Source organism: Gadus chalcogrammus, chromosome 15 (genome assembly GCF_026213295.1).
Source record: "Gadus chalcogrammus isolate NIFS_2021 chromosome 15, NIFS_Gcha_1.0, whole genome shotgun sequence".
NCBI classification, from domain to species: Eukaryota; Metazoa; Chordata; class Actinopteri; order Gadiformes; family Gadidae; genus Gadus; species Gadus chalcogrammus.
In genome coordinates, this window is record NC_079426.1 from 25,687,621 (window position 1) to 25,707,646 (window position 20,026).

General features: G+C 40.9%; 2 protein-coding genes and 1 pseudogene across 2 annotated transcripts; 1 reads left to right on the plus strand and 2 right to left on the minus strand.

The window, feature by feature from the left end:
* Window positions 1–20,026, minus strand: part of LOC130404238 (acetylcholine receptor subunit alpha-like) — a 70,473-nt pseudogene that overhangs the window by 2,188 nt on the left and 48,259 nt on the right.
* LOC130404421 (uncharacterized) lies at window positions 10,614–17,848 on the minus strand. Its single transcript, XM_056609128.1, has 4 exons — window positions 14,270–17,848; window positions 12,487–12,594; window positions 12,050–12,257; window positions 10,614–11,205 (listed from the first exon to the last, which is right to left on the minus strand). The coding sequence occupies exons 1-4, from the start codon at window positions 14,449–14,451 to the stop codon at window positions 11,053–11,055; spliced, it is 651 nt and encodes a 216-aa protein (XP_056465103.1). The 5' UTR covers window positions 14,452–17,848; the 3' UTR covers window positions 10,614–11,052.
* On the plus strand, window positions 14,119–19,537 carry LOC130404422 (ADP-ribosylation factor-like protein 6-interacting protein 4). Its single transcript, XM_056609129.1, has 4 exons — window positions 14,119–14,655; window positions 14,758–14,899; window positions 16,518–16,631; window positions 19,175–19,537. The coding sequence occupies exons 1-4, from the start codon at window positions 14,653–14,655 to the stop codon at window positions 19,432–19,434; spliced, it is 519 nt and encodes a 172-aa protein (XP_056465104.1). The 5' UTR covers window positions 14,119–14,652; the 3' UTR covers window positions 19,435–19,537.

Below are 20,026 nucleotides of genomic sequence, written 5' to 3' on the forward strand. Positions count from 1 at the left end.
TAGCATAGCACCCGTGTGTTTTAGCATGTTTACATGGCAAACGTGTGTTTCAACATCAGAATCAGGGTTTAATTTACAGACTGTTGGTGTTGTGTTTGGTGTAGACCTGAGATGTCAGAGATGTCCATCTCAATGGGGGAGAGCCTTTTCTGGCGGATCTCCTGGCTCGGTCTCTTCATGGTGGAGAAGAACATCATGTTGGGGATGGTTTGAGAGAGAGAGAGAGAGAGAGAGAGAGAGAGAGAGAGAGAGAGAGAGAGAGAGAGAGAGAGAGAGAGAGAGAGAGAGAGAGAGAGAGAGAGAATGTGCATCTGGGTTTATTTGTGTGTATCTGGGTTTATTTGTGTGGGGTTAATGTTTTGCTGTGTATGCACATTTCCGAGCTGTACCTTGCGGACCCAGTGGGGCATGGTGTGAGTGCTGGGCGAGCGGTGGTGGGTGTTGATCACGATGACGGTGACAATGATGGAGGAGATGACAAAAACCATGGTGAAGAGCATGTACTTCCCGATTAGTGGCACGGCGCTGGACGTGGACGGGATGAGCTCCACGATGACCAGTAGGAACACGGTGAGAGAGAGCAGTACCGAGATAGACAGGGTCATCTTCTCCCCTGAGAGAGACAGAGAATCACCAGAACACATGTGAGAGAGCAGCACCGAGATGGACAAGGTCATCTTCTCCCCTGAGAGAGAGACAGAGTCACCAGAACAAGATGAGAGAGAGAGAGAGAGAGTCACCAGAACACAGTGAGAGAGCAGCAACGAGATGGAAAGGGTCATCTTCTCCCCTGAGAGAGAGAGAGCAGCACCGAGATGGACTAATACTAAATGCCTACTTCAGACCCCACATGATAAGAGGCACTGAGGTTTTTTCTACTTGTGTCGCAGATGTTTAATTGGGGATATTGATTTTCTGCTTTACTTTCTTTGGGTCTTACTTTTTATTATTTTATTATTTATGAAAATACAATGTCTTCGCCAAGATGTGGGAATAGTCCATGTGGGAAAGAAAGTCACATGTAATTTCAGCAAAAGTGCAGGCTGGAAATGTTTTTCTTGCATTTAGCATGTAGGGGTCTGTGCAGGCTTGGCACCTCCCAGGTAATATAAGGCCAGGTGTGTGTTTGTCAGACACAGAATGTCAAGGGAAAGAGGCGGCAGTTTAAAAAAGTCTTTCGACCGCGCATATTAAGTTTAGTTTGTTACTATTTAAGTGTACTCGTTACTTATAAAGGTTTTTAGTTTCCCAGTACCATTTTCTTAATTTAGAAGACAGTTTGGTGAATTTTTGTATGTAAAAATAAACACAATTTTTTTTTTAAGTCACGAGTTCTTGATATCTTTGGAAGCAAGTCGAGCTGACCTCATCTTCTGTACCCATGGTCCAAATGAAGAACGGCGAGACAACCTGCGTCTGGGCAGATAGAAGACCTTCCCATGTCTGTTGGAGAATACCTCCCTACCTGAGTCTGGGCAGCAGATTTAAGACCTCCACCTGAGTCTGTGGGTAGAAGACCTCCCTATCTGAATCTGTGGGTAGAAGCCCTCCCTACCTGAGTCTGTGGGAGAAGACCTCTCTACCTGAGTCTGTTTGAGAAGACCTCCCTACCTGAGTCAGTAGGCAGGTAGAAGACCAGGCCGGTGAGGAAGGAGAACAGCATGCAGGGGATGATGACGTTGACGATGAAGTAGAGCGGCAGGCGCAGCATGAGGAAGTGGTAGGTGATGTCCAGGAAGGGGCTGTTGGGGCAGCAGGGGTAGTACACCCAGTGCTTCCAGCCACGGTAGTCCTTCAGAACCCACTCCCCTGACTCCATGAAGTTGCTCAGGTCTGGCCGTCACTTTCCTGAAAAAGAAGATAGCGATGAAAGGCCTGATGATAACTTTGTATTTGTTATAGCCTTTCAGATGTTTTTTTTAATACTGATACAAAATAAAACCAATTGAGACGCAGTATCAGTAAGCAATGAAGGGCTCGAAGAACAGACAAGAAGAACAAGCTGTTTTGTTATGAGTAAGAAGTTTAATGTTACAGGTAAAAAATAAATGCTTTATATTTAGTCAGCATTACATAATAACCGTATTGGTCCGAATATAAGACGGCCTTTTTTCCCCTCGAAATAGTTCTGAAAAAGTCGGGTTGTCTTATATTCGGGGTCTAGTATTCAGAGCGCAGCTTCTCTTCTTCGCCGCTCCCATTAAATGTCAATACACATTCATGGCCCCAGGTGGCGCCAAAAAAATTGGTTCCGGGAAGAAGTAGTCCAGTGTCCTTAACAACCAGCCCGTTACCGGTGTTTAAATATGGAAAGACAGGGTGACCATTTAGAGACAAGTGGCTTAAAAGTGGGTCAGGTCAATCAACAACAGCGGAGGAGCTATGATGCCAATTTTAAAATAATGGTCATCAATAAGGCATGAGTCAAGTAACAACTGACAAGCTGCCAAGAAGTTCGGGGTCACGGAGTGTAACGTAAGAAGATGGCGAGCACAAAAACAACGTCTCAAAGATGCCAACAGTCAGCGCAAATCTGGTCTGCAAATCTTTTTTTATAAATGTTTTTGTTGAACACGGGGAGTCGTCTTATAATCAGGGTCGTCTTATATTCGGACCAATACGGTATGTGTTCCAGGAATATGAATTTCCTATGCGTTTCTATTCAGGACGCGTTCACTTTAAGGCGCATGGTTTTAATCGGCCTATCGCGTGACTCCAGGAAGTAAACTCGCTGGTTCAGCGCTTCGTTCAAATCTGTTAAATCCATAACAATTTAATCGAATCCGTCAAAATCTTGTGCTTTACATAGCATTGTTGGTATGTATTCTTTGTATTTTGAATTAATTTGAAAGTATTCATCACTGTTTTGACGTTAGTGTAAAGTTTTTATAGTTTTCATCTCAAGATAGTTCAAATGTACTACGGCTACACAAATACCATGTTATGTCACATGTGGGTCATTTGACGACGATAATAGTGTTGTAATGACCAAAAAGAAGGTTGTTTTCAAGTTAATATTCTTCATTATTTGTTTGAGATGAGTACAAATGAGATTTCAGATTTCTCTGCCTTTTTATTCGTGTGTTGTGTTGCAGTTTCACCTTTTTCCATGTGCTTCCAATAAACCTGTGGAAGTGAGAAATACATCTGCGGAGTCTTGGTGTTTTGGGAAAGAGTTTAGCTGGCCGTCAGGGTATTAGTAGACATGCCGAGGACGGCACAGTGAAACAACGGCTATAGAGCAAGCGAGATAAAGCAGAGAAAGTTGGAAGCCAACCGACATGACGTTGTCATACCCATCCAGTGGACGATCAACGGAGCATTCTCTACAGTCAAGTGCTACAGAGGAGAGTTCGCATGGAAGTACAGCAACACAGGAGAACCCCCACAGCGCATTGTAAAGGACACACTCACAAGTATTTTGTTCAGAGAGACCAAGTTCATCATCAGCGGGGTCTGCAGCAGTCAGAGCAAGAGCAAAAGCCGAAGCAGCAAAGGCACGGCTATCCTATGCTAAAGAGGAGGCTACAACAAACTAAGTTGGTAGTGTCTTTAGAAATGCTCAAACATAAAAAAGAGGCTGCAGCAGCCATTGCTGAAGCAGAGGCATTTGAAGCTGCTCCTGATGTAAAGAGTTAGAGACATAGTTGTGACCTGAACATAGACTCTGTTCCTTTAGAAGCCTCACAATGCACAAAGCAGTATTTGCTTGATCAACTTAAAGAAAGGGATTCAGAATTACAGTCATGTGATAACAGTGACACACGGGCAAAGACAGCGCCGGTCCCTAGCCACAACGTGTAACCTCCACCACTAAAGCCTGAAGCTAGTCCTTTCTATCCACATCAGAACAATACTGCTCCACATTGTCTTGTCTCACAGCAGCATTACACCAGCGCATACGAGGACACTGACGAGCCAACAGGTTCAGGTTGCCTGGAGATGTTCGTCTACCTCACAAACTTCATTGGCGCCTGTAAAGAACTGAAGATAGCCTCAAACATTAACAGCACCGCAGTAAAGACTTACCGCTCAGACAAGGGCTGCACCTGGTCCTTTAATCCTCCACATGCATCCGATTGTGGTGGATCATGGGAGAGAATGATAGGGGTGGCGAGGAGAATTCTGGACGCAATGTTCCTCAAGCTGAAAGACAAGCTCACCCTCAAAGTGCTGGTGACTTTCATGGCAGAAATTGCAGCGATCATCAACGACAGGCCACTTGTTCCAGTGACTATGGATAGGCCTGTCGCGATAAGCAATTAATCAATTAATTGCGCGATAAATTAAAATGAGCGATAATCTTTTGCCGGATGCAATAATTTCCATTCGCACGCTTGTTTGTTTTCCTTGTGTCTCTATCTATCAAAGAGACTGGATATCAATAGTTTTTACTTTTGATATACTGGCTTTACACAGAGTGCAGCATGAGAGTGCCCTGTGAAGAGGAGAGCAAGAGAACAAAACTTTGGAGGAATAAAAAGATGGAGTTGGTGTCTAGGCCGAACGCGACAGCTGCTTTTTTGGACCACTTCGGCTTCAAACGCAACCGTCGGGGCGAACCTACTAACCTGAGCGACCCGAGATGTCGCATTTGTTTGAAAACAATATTGACAAACACGCCAATACAACATTCATGAATCTTCACCCTAAACACAATCACCCGATGCAGTTCTCCCAGCTTGGGACAAAACGAACAGATGGGAAGTCTCCATCTTCCCTAACCCACAATCACTGGGGCGTTTAGTCGGCAAACAAAGTACAACACAGACTGGTGCGCGCTCACTGACGTGTAGGTTGCTTCATCGCTAGAGAGATGATGCCCTTTAGTATCATGGGAAAGCCTGCATTTCGACGAATGCTGACAACATTTGACAGCAACTACGAATTGCCTGGGAGAACATACGTGTCAAATGGCATTTCCACAACTGTACAACAGTATTAAAGACGACATACTAAAGGAGATCAAAGACATTGCATTTTACTCAGCCACTACAGATATGTGACCCCCTATATGAACTTGACCATGCACTACATAACTGCTGACTGGACCCTGCACACAAGTTTTAGAGACCAGATATGTCCCAGATAATCATACTGCTGACATCCTTGGAGAAAACCTGAAGTCTGCTGTAGCAGACTGGGGACTGGATGAGCACAAACTAGTCTGTATCACTACAGATAATGGTGCTAACATTGTTGCTGCAATAAGGAATCTTGGCTGGTCCTTGATCAATTGCTTTGGCCACAACCTCCACCTTGCTGTGTGCCATGGTCTGGACAGCGACAAAGATCGGACAGCGCGTGCAGTAGGACTCTGTAAAAGTATGGTCAACCTATTCAACATGAGCTGGCTTGAGAGGAGAAACCTGAGGAAGGCACAGAGTGAGGCTAATCTCCCCTAACACAGTCTAATACTGGTGAGAGATGTTTAATTCATTGATAGTTTAATTTAATGCATCGAATGATTACAATTGCACTGAGTTTATGGTACAGTGTATGACGACATGAATGTACTGACTGAGTGAATGAGACGATGAGAATGTATTATTTATTGACTATTTATTGCTCTACTTTTTTTCTATGAGTCCAGTAGTGAGTGCAGTGCACTGAATTTCGATGTATAATGTATTACTGTGCAATAAATCTCTATTCTATAGTTTAATTTAACATAACCTGTCTTAATGATTATAGGCCTGTGGCACTTACTTCTGTAGTTATGAAGGTACTTGAGCGCCTAGTTTGTAGGTACTTGACGTACATCACGCTAGACCCTCACCAATTTGCCTACAGGGCTAATAGGGGAGTGGACGATGCAGTTTCACTTTGCACACATTTCATTCTGCAACATCTGAACACTAAGTCCACCTATGCCCGTGTACTGTTCATTGATTTTAGCTCGGCTTTCAATACCATCATTCCTGTCAGACTGTTCAACTTTCTCCTGGCCGCAGGAGTTAATGCTCTACTTTGTCAGTGGATCTTAAACTTCCTGTCCAGTAGGAAACAGTGTGTTAAAATCCAGAATAATGTGTCATCACCAAGGATTGTGAACACTGGCGCCCCACAAGGGTGTGTCTTGTCACCTCTATTATTTTCTCTTTACACTAATAATTGTACATCAAACTCTGCATCTGTTAAAATGTTAAAGTTTGCAGATGACACCACTGTCATAGGCCTCATATCTGATGGGGACGAATCTACCTACCGGAGTGAGGTTGAACAGCTGGTGCAGTGGTGTGAAGACAATAACCTTATACTAAATACAACCAAAACCAAAGAACTCATAATTGACTATAGGAAAAAGGCAGGCCAGCACCTTCCCATCTCCATTAATGGCCAAGTTGTGGAGTGGGTCTCCTCCTTCCGTTTCTTAGGCACCACTATCCACCAGTCCCTATCATGGAACCTGAACATTAGTCTTATTATTTCCAAATCCCATCAGAGATTATACTTCCTCCGTCAGCTGAGGAAGTTTGGGGTAAGTCAGGCAGGCATGACCCATTTTTATCGTGCAGCCATCGAAAGCGTGCTCACCTTCTCCATCCTGGTCTGGTATGGTAGTGCTACCAGCCAGGACAAACAACAGCTTGAGAGGGTAGTACGCAAGGCCTCTAAAATCATTGGCTGTAGTCTGCCTACCATAGGCTTGCACTATGACACCAGAATTTCCAGGAAAACTAGGAAGATCATCTCTGACCCCTCTCATCCAGCACACCACTTATTCACACTCTTACCATCAGGGAGGAGGTACAGAAGCATCACAAGTAAAACATCACGCTTTAGGGATAGTACCTACCTACAAGCTATACGCCACTTGAACAAGCACTAAGCACTTCAAGGTCTTTAAGATCTTCATGGTCTACCTCACTTGCAGTTTTTGCACCACTGTACTGTACTTTACTGCTGTCATTCTCTGCGAACCATGCATTGTGTGTTTTTTATGTGTGTTAAGTGTTGTACTCCTTGTTATTTATGTACCGTTTTGGCTTTTTGTGTTGTTATGTTGTGTTGTTATGTTGCTGTGTAATACATGTGAGCATACCAAAACAAATTCCTATCAACTGTATTTTATATATTGTTGAAATGGCTATAATAAACTTGAACTTGAACTAATTTGCAACAGAAAATATTTAAAGAGTTGTTATTCTTATTTCATAGTAGCCTGTAGACCTGGAGAATAACCTGTAGAATCTAATTGAGTCTGTAGTCGTATGCACTGGCATATAAAAATACATAGACATAGACTAACTAATGAACAAGAACATTATTATCTTTCCCACAGGATGTTGTCACACGATGGGGCACTAAGCAGAAGATGGTAGAGAGGGTGCTTGAGCTACTTCCAGCCATAAGAAGTGTCCTGGTTCAAGACAGAAAATATAGCCACCTCAAACCAACCTGGCAGGATGTTTCTGTGTTGGAGTCCATCAACGCAGCAATGAAACCACTAGCTGACTTCACAGACGTCCTCTCTGGGGAAAAATCTTTCACAGTGTCCTCAGTTAAACCTGTGCTGGAACTGATTAAAGACGACCTTCTCTCTCCAGGCCCCGATGACACTGCACTGACAGCCGGCATTAAACAAAACATGTGCAGGGTCCTGACTGAAAAATACAAATCACCTGGAATCCAAGTCCTCCTGAGAAAGGCCACCATCTTGGATCCAAGGTATCGTGGCAGCATGGAGGAGGCAGAGGCATTGGATGGCCCAATCCTAATGTCCAGACTCTGACTGACATTGATGCGCGTTCTTGCAAAATTATTGTCCCAATGTCGAATTCCAAAGGGTTTGAGTCCACACTTACCGAGCCCTTTTCCGTGGGTCTGCATCAGTTCACCTGAGGGAATTACCCACAGTTCAAGGCGTTGTGACGTTTCCCGCAGAGACCATAGGGAAATCCGGAAATTAGGAAGGTAAACAACAAGACGACGCTACTGTCAATCATGGACATATTATAGAATGGACACCGGATTCCAAAGTGGCGCCCATTCATTCCTATGTAAACTGCTCAATGGCGCAGGGCAACATCAAGGAGAGATATGCTTCCGATCCACCAGAAGGTCCTACCGCCCTGAAATTTGAATACCATATTCTAGGGCCTAACTGGGACCCCCGCAACAAAAATTGACCCGGTAGGACCCCGAGGGCAGGAATTCTAGGGCCTAACTGGGACCCCCGCACCCAAACTTGGCCCGGTCGGACCCCGAGGGCAGGCCCCCCCTTCCTGCCCTCGGGGTCCGACCGGGCCAAGTTTCAGTGTGGGGGTCCCAGTTAGGCCCTAGAATAAGGTATTCAAATTTCAGGGCGGTAGGACCTTCCTATCTCAAAAACTGTTTTTCCACCACATTCTGAACAACTAGGTCTTGCAGGCAACACTTCTGAGGGGCTTTGTCCAAATAACAGTCCATTTGGTAAAACAATTTTTATCTATGGTCTAGAACTCCAAATCTCGGATATGACATTCTCGGGACCAGGGGAAATGTGTGTAAACATTTAAGCATCCCTAGCTATCTCGAAGAGGCCGGAAAAGGGGCCTGACCTCCAACAGTAGAGTAAATGTACAAAAGACAGAGATAGTTTCTAGTCCCCATTTTTTGTGGGATGGGGGTGTACATTTGTGGCTTAAGGTGTGCAGACACAGCTGGCCTGCACTCAAAAAAATGAACTAGGGCATGTGTTTGATTAGCAAGCTAGGAATATGTTGAGATGAAATGATTGAAACATGTTTTTAGTCATTACATGATTCATTCTTGTTCATAATAGCTGATTTGAAGAAAATGCAGATCAATTAGAAACATATATATCAATCCAATGTGAAGTGGAATAATCAAGACAATGACTGTGGTATTGCGAGCTATTGCGCATGCTCGTTCACGCCCTTGACCGACCGGATGACACGGACTGATACCGACGGACTAGCACGGGGCTTACGGGGTAAGTAATTCATATCTAAAATCACAAATGTATATTATTTAACCGTGTGAGTGTTAAATTGTACTTATTAGCCCTTATGATACATTTCCGAGAAAATTTCTCAAGTTTTCTCTGTCACTTGTTTCCCAGTTAGCGCTAAGTAGCTCAACTCCGCCTTGCTAGGTTTCTATAATTTACACCCATGGACCACCCGAGTATTCTCAAAGTTGATTTTCGTGCTTTGTATTGAAAGAAATGGCAATGTATGTGTATACAACCAGATTTGTAAGTACTCATGCGAGAGACACGTGTGCATTGGTAGCGGGGGAGGGCCAGCACATAGTCATAGCCATGTTGCTAGCGCACGTGTGCATGGGTAGTGGGGGAGTGCTAGCACATGGTCATAGCTTTGGTGTTAGTGCACGTGTGCATCAGTGTTAATTTAGTTTACGAAAAATATGACGAGAAATGTTTGTCAACAACTTTTTTGGTAACACTTTAGTTTGATAGTCCACTGTTGACACTCAACAAGCCATCAGTAGATACTCAGTTGCATTTCAACAGTTAATTGAGTTGACAATCAACTGAACTATATCAACAGATAAGTAACATGTATTCAACTAACTGTAAGTTAACTATAAGTTGCACTATTAGTAGATGGTTAGTTGATATTTGACAGAGCTTGTTCAACCTATAAGAAACATGGATTCAACTAACTGTCTGTTAACTATAAGTTGCACTATTAGTAGATGTTGTTTTGTACACGTAGCATGCATTCAACTGTCAGTTAACTATTAGTTGCATTATTAGTAGATGGTTAGTTGATAACCAACAAAGCTTTCAACAAAGCTTTCAACAAAGCTTTCAACAGATAAGAAACAAGCATTCAACTAACTAAGTTAACTACACGTTGCACTATTAGCTGGTGTTTAGTTGATATTCAACAGTGAGTTAGTTGATACTCTACAGAGCTTGTCAACAAATATGTAACATGCATTCAACTAAGTGTTAGTTAATAGGATATTTTTATTTTGTTAATTTATTTTTACAAAAACAGTCTGCAACAGACATTGTGCTTTTTACTACATGTTATTTACAAATATTCAATTATCAGTTGAGTGTCAACTTCTAGTAAGTTGACTATCAACTGCTGTTATTAACCAATTCTCAACTTACGTTTCATATGGATCAACTTTCCTCCACTCACAAGGAACACATCTAACATCTAATAGTGTCTACACACTATTAACAGAGCAAAACAGAGAAAATAGTTGACTATCAGTTGATTCTCAACAAACTATCAGTCGATATTCAATTAAGCATTAGTAGACAGGTCTTAGGACTGTCAAATTAAACTGAAAACAGTTTAGTGTGTGCAAACTATTAACAGAGCAAAACAGAGAAAATAGTTGATTCTCAACAAACTATCAGTCGATATTCAACCAAGTATTAGTAGAGAGGTCTTAGGACTGTCAAATTAAAGTGAAAACAGTTGATAACAGTAGACAAACTACAAACTAGTAACTGTACAAAATAGAGACAAGTTTTGCTCAACTGATCAGTAACACTGGATGACCGCAAAGTGAAATAAACAACACATAAGCAGCATATCAGAGAAGAAAGCAACTTTATTATTAAAAAAAAAACTAAACTTTAACAGAACTCTTTTTACAAAGGAAGAGTTCGAAGAGTCAAAAGAACCAAGCATACTATAAACCGTTTGAACAAATACAACAAAAACTTTTCTTTTAAAAATAAATTAAAACACTCTCCCCTTTCTCCTGTCCATTTCAGCCTATTTTGATCAATGCCAAGCTCTGCTTCCTATGTCTGATAGGAACACCTTATTTCCTTGACAAGCCTGCCAAGGACACCTTCTGAATTTTCCCTCGCTAACCAGTAGGTCCACTCAATAAAGCAGAGCTGCTCTTTCAAGGCCTTCTCCGACCGATTCCCCCGCATTCTCCAAATTTCCTTTTTATAGGTCTGCCACGCTCTCTCGAGGTTCTGAGTATGGAGTCCTGTCTGAGGGTCAACATAATGTTGGCTGTGGTTCACCCTGACATGCCTGTAGCCCTCTGTGGCGAGACCAGCATACGCTCTCCACTCATCACTTACGACGAGACTGTGACGCTTCACATGCTTTTTGATGATAGGAACAAGGGTCTCCTTATTTCTTCTCTGTCCGAGGCGAAGAATAGGACGCCTGTCAGACTGTTTGATTTGGAGCATTCCAAAGACCCATGTCCTTTTTCTCCTCCAGCTGTTCCCGAAGCGCCCTTTCCGTACTGCCAAAACACAATATAAATGTTATACAATAAATAATACCCTAAAGTCAAATATATACATAATCAAGAAAACCACTCAATGTTATATTACAGCCAGTGAGAAGTATGATGATTATGCTAATTTCCAAATGATATAAATAATGGAGTAATATAAAAACTTTTGTTTTTTTAAGTTTGGAATGCATATTATTATTAGTATGTGTTGTTGCATGTCAACAGTGAATGAGTTGATAACTCTTTCATGCATTGAACTACCTGACAGTTACCAAGAAGTTGCATTATTACCTTGATATGATATAGCCTACGGTCTAATTTTATTTCTTATTTCAACTTGCTCTACCTGAAAACTATAATGTAGGCCATGTTTTCTTAAGGTATAGATTAGTTATAGCAAATAGTATCAAAACACTCCGAGGCGTCTTCCATACTTCTTTAAAGATGCATGCAGCACACAAGTCATGACCTTGTCACTTTTCATTGGCCCCTCCAATATGCCGATTTGCATGTGAATACAGTACATAGTGCTATTTATTTGATTGCATTAACATCATGAAGTACTTAAATTAATTTTTTTTTTCAAGTGTGGTTAAAACCATTCCAGGGAAAATATTTTGAATGGTGAGGCTTTTAATACAAATTCAGAAAATTCAGAAATTATGTTCATAGAGCCAAACTTCCACAATAATTAATCTAAAAGTAAGGCTTAAAGATTTCTCTAGAAGACAATTGATATTTCAACATTAAGTTTATAATAAAATTCAAAACAAGAACTGAGGAAAGATCAGATTTTTGATGAGTTGAAATTGAATGACCCCATATTTAGTGAATTATATTACAAATATACCTTGCGCTTATGGCAGAACTTGCTCTCGTCAATGTGGACGATAGCGTTGACTCCACCGATTTTCTGGCCTTTTTCTTTCCTGTGCCTTTTAAGGCTTTTTAGGCAAATTCTTCGCAGTTTTTTAGACATCATTGAGAGTGTAGCAGTGCTTTTAGTGATGCCATCCTGAAGCATGTCTACCTGCCGTAGCTGCAAACCCTGTGCAAATCTACAAAGAAAACAAAGATTTAATCAGAACTGTTTACATACACAAAGAAAATATGTGCTTGTTTGATCAATCCGTAAGTCTACTTTTGTCACAAAGCTTTTTCTACTGAAAAACTACTGTTGCAACTTGCAACTATAGTTTCAGCTTCAATTGTACAAACATTTCACACTCTGAACCTAGAGCTGTAATCTGTGAAATACTGGAGTTGGAGAAAACCTAAAATGATTACCTGTGGATGTACTCCATCCATGTGAAGAGACTACAGTGTGAGTTTGAGAAAAGAGACTTGGTCCTTACACTTCTCCTCAAACGTCGACATCTTTTACGACGGCACTCCCTGAAAATTGCAAACAAATTGGAAATTTAAATGATGTCTATAAGTTTGACATATACATACATACATTGTCTAACAACTGCTCAGCCTAAAACATTGTGGCAATGTAAATAACCCTTATTGATGATCATGTCATAAATTATAACTTGATCAAATAGATATCTTAAAACTTAAACTAGCTTGATACTACATATCAAGCTACATGCTTCCGGCTATTCGCTGTGTACAAGCTTATTCATCATTTCAATCATGCATTACAAAGGGGTAGGATTAAGTGAATAGTTCTTCCTACTTGTTTCAGGCATATCAATTAAATATATCAAATTTTTTGTTTAATTTAATTTTTTGTGAATTGATTTGAACATCATTTTTGTCTATTGTATTTTCATGCTTTTAATTTTTTGATATGTCTGAAATAATAACATTGAATCAATCAAACCATTCATTAGCATTTGATTCATTAGTTTACATTACATTCAAATGGGAATTGTTAATAAGGGCTACCATACAAATATTGCAATATTAGCATTTGTTTTTTTGGGGCGGTGTCACGTTAAAATTGTACCGGGGGCGAAAATTGTACCGGCCTACGTCATCACAACAGATTACGTAAGGGGTTGTCCGTTGCCAGGCAGGTTTCAATTGCGCTCATGTTGCCGAAGACGAAATAATATAATACAGATAACGGATCGCGATAATAACACTTCGATTTTTACTTTATATTTGTATTGCATTCAATTGTTTAATCGAATTTAGCTAGTAAACTGAGTGTTTAATGTGTTCATAGTCTAGCTAGCTTGTGTTAATTTAATTTCCTTAATTAAATTTAGAGAATAGATTATAGATAGATAGATAGATAGATAGATAGATAGATAGATAGATAGATAGATAGGTGAGCAGGCATTTACTAACTGGTAAATGTTTTTTATTATTATTATTCACGTTATCCCCATAACATTTAGCTATTACTGTGTAGGGAAATAGATAAATACAATGCAATACAATATAAATATAAAGTTAGGAACGCTAATAAATGTAGGGTAAATTTGTAAATAAGTGTTATCTGTCTTGTCGCGCTCAATGAACGAGTTTGCGAATGTTCAAGAACCTTCCACGTCATTCGACGCGATCGCCCGTCGCCCGTTGCCCGGCAACGGGAGACACGATCGTCTGTTGCCAGGCAGGTTTGGAATGGATTACTATGGATGACGTAGGCCGGTACAATTTTCGCCCCTGGTACAATTTTTAACGTGAAAGCACCAAATCCTATGGCCCCAAAATCCATGTATCTTCCGTTCAATCCATATCCGTTTGAGAATGAAAACACGAAAAACGAAAAGTGACCTTTTAAAAAAAAATCATCCTCGTTGGGATAGGTTGACCAGAAATTCATCACATGTATTTCTCTTTTAAAACATGTATACCGGTGTAATAGTCTCTGTATGAGCTTTTACCAATAATAAAGTCGAGACAACAGTTTGGGAAAGCTGAGCGGTAGGGCAACCGCCTCCCCTCTGCCGCGTTCCCTCATTGAAATGAAGGGAGGCGACGAGCTGCTGCGCGGTGGAGGCGCGGAAACTCGCAATAATATCATATTCCAACCTAAATGGTTGTGCCGATTGCCAAACAACTGATGGGCCCATGAGTTAACAATAATTAATAACATTAGCACACTTACCAGATGTGGAGGTCTGTGGACTGTGTATAGTAGACCATCTTCATTTTGTGTCTGCAGTTTTTGCATTTCACTTTTCTTTGCAGCAACCTTTTCTTTTGCAACCATGTTATCAACTTGAATGATGTTTTTTTTGTCTCCTTGACATTCACTCTTCTCAAAAGTGTTCCCGCAAGCGAAGCCATAGCACCGGTGGGCAGAGGAAATAACTGATGTTACTGGCCAAAAAGTCCCTGATTTGAAAATCTGGCTGATTCCCTGGTTGATGCCTGACTCAATCATAATAATCAAGCGCTTCTACCGTCCGATTGGCTAAGCCGCACCGCCAACTCGGTGCCGTTGAAAGAAGCTATTAGTCCGCGCAAAATAAATTGGATCTTGTCGCTATGGTAAGTATCAACCCTCTCTCAACAGTTATTGTTTTATTTCGAAAGCAGGCGCCATTACTTGTATGTGTGAACCACTTATGTTAGGCCTATCTCTTGTTTCAGTACCAGCATATGATTTTTCATCAGTTAAGATCGGCCTCGCCTGGAAATTTGAATAGGCCTATGGTGGAAAGGCCTGAGCGCTCTACCCGAGCAAAAGGACAGCGGGGGAATGAAGGAGAAAGCTCCGATATGCCTACTGCTGGTAAGTTGGGTTGACACATTTGTACAAAAAGTCAGTGTAATACTCAGAACTGTTTCTGGCCGGGCTCAGCAAGAGCTAGTAACGTTAGTTTTGCTTAGCTAGGGGGTGACAACGTTAATAGCTGCTTGGCGACATCGTAGACTTTTCTTCCCGTCTCGATATTCACATACGTTGGCGCATGTAGCAGTGTTGCGGGTGGTCATTGCCAACTGAATAATAGAGGATTGTCTGGATATCAACCAAAGGCTCATAATTAGCTTTAGACCATGAACCATAAAATTGTGGGTCTTTTTATTAACGCCACCACAAGCGATTAATTGCGAGACGGTGGCGAGACTACTTTTCAAAGTAATAATTCAGCTGCAAATAAGCAACTGTATTTCACCAAAAACAGAAGCCCTTACCAGTGATATTTATCTACATAATTTTTGCAGGTTTTTGTCTCGTGTGACCTGTGACCTTAGTGTCATAAGATGGTATTACACATGCATTTAGATGTTTAGTGGTGTGACTTAAGGTGTATTCACACATGGAAAGTCCGTTGGATCACTTGCTTTGGTCCAGACCAAATATAATTTAGATTTTTTTTGTTTGGTGTGGTCCACTTTTGCAAGTGAACCAGCATTACGAAGCAAAACCACACGTGATCTGAGATCATTCATTCATTGGACAGACATTCTGGGGTGGAGAGAAGCAGGAAGAACGAAATAAAAACTGCGAAATATATCATTGATATAATATGGGGTTAAAAATAATAAAAATGCCTACATCTAGCCTATAAATAAAAAAGAAAAACATCAAATTATTGTTGTTTCATTATAATATGTAGCCCTATGTCAATGCCACGTTATGTGGTTTGTAGCCTACGATGTGAAACATAATGTATAGCCTACTGTATTTTTGCTGCTGGACGCGCGGCTCGCGAGAAGTATAGGCTCAAACTGAAACACAGCTGATTTAGCTGTGTATCAGCTGGCAGTTCGGCGCAGTTCAGCTCCAAACTGACACTGGGACAGTATTGACGGTCCCGTTGGGAAGAAAAATAAAAACACACACTTCATGCAAAGCGCAGCGTGAACCTGTTGGCACCGTAGACTACGGGAGACGCTCCTCTCCATCTGATCGCTGAACATATCAGCATGTATATTATGGCAAAAATCATAATCATAATCATGATTATTTTGTTTGACAGTGTAATCACGATTATTAAAGACTATCCACAGATATTCAGGTGCCTAAAACAGGCGTACTCTGGAACCACGCTATGTAAAACACATCCAGAGAGAGGAGGATTGTGCAGAAAAACACACCAACACATATTATGGTGGGGCAGAATTGATCCTTGTGTGGGATTATTTTTGTTGGACTCCGAGTTGCCTGACAGTGGCAGGTGCAGATTCATGTGCTTCATGAGGAGATTTTAATTTCTTCTATGCTTGTTAGCGTGTCCAGTCGAGACTTCAGTAGTATGTTTTATAGATCAAATATTATAATGCATATAAAAAAATATTTTACTTTTCCTACAAGGTTTGCCTCATATACTCTACTAACATGAATTTTGTATCTATCATGTCATATGTTGCAGTTGTTAATATGGAAAATATTCTATTTCAACCAGGCAAAGTCCAATGGAAGAAGAAGTCAGAAGAGCTGCAGACCCGGATAGAGTTGCTGGAGGAGGAGAATGCTTTACTGAAGCGGCAGCTTGAGCAAAGGCCTTCAGCAGAGCAAGGTTTGTAAAGCTAGAGTATAGTTTTACCTGAGGACTTCAATACAGTTTTTTATGATCGCTTAACCACAGTGGGCACAACTGGAGCGACACGTGCAAAACTCAGCATGCAGTTCCTGTGGACCAACCACTAGCTCATTTTTCATTGCTTAAACACAATTTGCAGAACTCTACACACTTATCTCATGGCTTATATCACAACCTGCACAACACTGTGGATTTTCAGCACTTTGTTCAAATGCTAACACACTGCTGTCACAACTGTAAACCACACATTCAAAACAGAATGGATTTCATCCTGGTGCATTTTAAACACTGTGGATTGCAATTTCAACTGAAACACAAGGTGTCTTGTTTTAGACTTGTGAGTGAACATATGTACAGTATATAGGGAAAGTACAAAAATACTCTCTTTTGGAAATGGACCAAGGAAGAAAGGTTGGTGGAGGGAGAAGAGTGGCAGTGAGAGTGTGGATGTGTGGAAGACCTAGGGCCTCTCCGAATAGTCTTTTTTGCATAGGAAATTTCCTTTCCTATCGAGATGACCCGGAAATACTCGGCGGATAGGTGATTCGAATTCTCGAAATACTTAAGAAAGGCATAGGAAAGGAGCCTTGATTCTTCCTTTAACCCTCCTTTAGCATAGGTTACTCCGGACCAACCTATGCGAAAGGAAAGGAGATAGTGGTATCCCATAATCCTTTACGGCGGCAAGACTTAAAGCAACAGGCCACCGCCGGAGTTTACCGACTCTACACAAATTCATACGAACAAGAGGTAAAACAGAAGAGAGGAGAGGAGAAGAGAGGAAGATTTATCCACATGTGAATTGGGATATATCGGAGGGATTCTCACTCTGTTGGCGAAAACCTGATTAAAATCAATATGAAAAGAACGCATGGATCAAAATAGGCTAGTGTTGTAAAACTAGGAAAAGTGGAGTCGAATTCATTTGAAACATTGCTGTATTTTCCTATGTTCGATAGGAAGCACCTTTCATCTCTCCTTAACCCCGATGACGTTCAGGGGTTAAGGTATAGGAAAGGAGGCTTATAGCTTAGGAGATTGGACTATTCGGAGAGGCCCCAAGAAGACATCGAATTTTATGTCTGATGAAATACAGTAAGGGCTACACTGATAGACCCTGTTGTGAATCATGGTCTCTCATTGAGAGAGGCAGGGTTGAGAGTGCAACCCAATCTGCAAAGATTTAAAGTTGCATCGGTAATACACATTTTTAAAAAGATATGAAAATTTGAGATGCAAATTGCAAAATTGAAGGAATTGACTTATTAACACAGATAAATACTACATTCAGAAATGTTATCAATATGAACTAAAGATGTATCTATTGAAGCAAACTTCTGATTTTCATTTATTTATGATAACCTAGAAAAAACTGGTTTGTTATTAAATTTCACTCTTTCTTCAAAGAAAATATTACGTAATTTGTGTGAAGTAACTCTGATTATTTAAACTGTAAAGATCAAAGTTTGTCATTTGTGAATTGGGGTTTGATGCTTTATACTCTGAGCATGTTCTGAGTGACATGTGTTATCGCGATGAGGCTGGTTCATAGTGTTTGCTGCTCTGAGCCTATTTTGCAGGTGATGTGAACTGTTCAGCTCCAGTGACTATTGGTAGTGCAGACTGACGTTAGATTTTTGCACATTGAGCTCCAGTTGTGCCCACTGTGGGTTAGCGATCGAAAAAAAACTGTAATGTATGTGGCTTCACTACAACAACCACAATATTGGAGTTCACCCATTGTATGAGGGTCACTCTACGTTACAACATCTGATAGACATCAGCCTATCAGGTGGGCACTATTCACACCTGCGCCTTACAGGTGAACGCTGCAAAGCCGGCCAGCTGCGCTCTTTTAAAAAATACACAACTGTTACGGTAACACCCTTAACTCTACCGGCAGTGGGTCGGAATGAGGAGGACACCGATTTTTGACAGGCTTACTTTATTCCCGTTGCACTCACTTTACAGTAGGTTGCATTAGCTTATGCTGCTTTCTATCGCTTGCATTCACACACCCAGACTCATTCATTGCTTTGCTTGATTGACACATGCTACCGCTCACTCTCCTCGCTCGTCCATGCACTCACTGAAATCCCTCAAACAACAACACACTGCCATTCTCGCTCACTCACTTAGGCTACTCTGTCTCATAACACTACTATCAAGATACATCATTTACTTCCGAATTGCCCTCCAACAATTTAAAATTAGAAAAATCCTCCACCTCAAACAACACATCTGTGTGACATATGAGCTCATATCGTGTAGCGATAGTGCCCTTAGACTCTCTGTCACTCTGCTTTTCAAGGAAGTTATATCATTTAGATCTTCTTGAGTGACAGCTAGATTAACCCAGCATCCTTTACAGCCACCTCCTTCCTAACTGAGCCGTCAGAACCTTGGTCAGAACGCATTTTTCAAAATTGTGCAGTGTGACAAGTTATGCTAAGACTGGGGGTAAAGTTACCCTTAAAAGTTGTTTTAAGTGCTTTTTTCTGCTTTTCGTCATTTCCCAGGTGACACAGTGGACAACACTGACACCGAACCAGAGTCAAACACTGACGCAAGTAGCAGCTCCAGCACTGACTCAGATTCCAGCAGCAGCAGCTCTTACTCCTCTGATGGCAGAAAGAAAAAGAGGAAGCACAAGAAAAAAGCAAAAAAAAGGAGCAAGAAGTCGAAGAAGTCAAAGGCCAAAGGATATCGTGGTAAAGTAAATTATATAATTGTGCTGTATTTCTTTAGGTTCAGACATTACATATACAGTGCTGCTTGAAAGTTTGTGAACCCCTTGACCATTTTGGAATTTTATTGTGTTTAACCATTATTAATTCATTTTTTATCAATACCAGTATTTTTTTTTAGAAATAACAGAATTGTTTATCACTTCAACATTTTTCTTTTCCGGAAAACAATTGTTAAAACAGATCAAACAAATGATTTGCCAACTGTTGTATGTGCAAAAGTTTGTGAACCCTGAGCTGCATTGCCTAAAATCGAGCAGGTAAACACAATCAGGTGGGCCAAATTGAGTGATGAAATGGATTTTTTTTCCATTTTCAGTGACAACAATATCGGATGTGGTGAAGCGGTACCGCCAGGTCCTTGAAATCTTCCTTTGTAAAAAAAGTTCTGTTAAAGTTTAGTTTTTTTTAAATAATAAAGTTGCTTTCTTCTCTGATATGCTGCTTATGTGTTGTTTATTTCACTTTGCGGTCATCCAGTTTTACTGATCAGTTGAGCAAAACTTGTCTATTTTGTGCTGTTACTAGTTTGTAGAGTGTCTACTGTTCTCAACTGTTTTCACTTTAATTTGACAGTCCTAAGACCTCTCTACTAATACTTAGTTGAACATCGACTGATAGTTT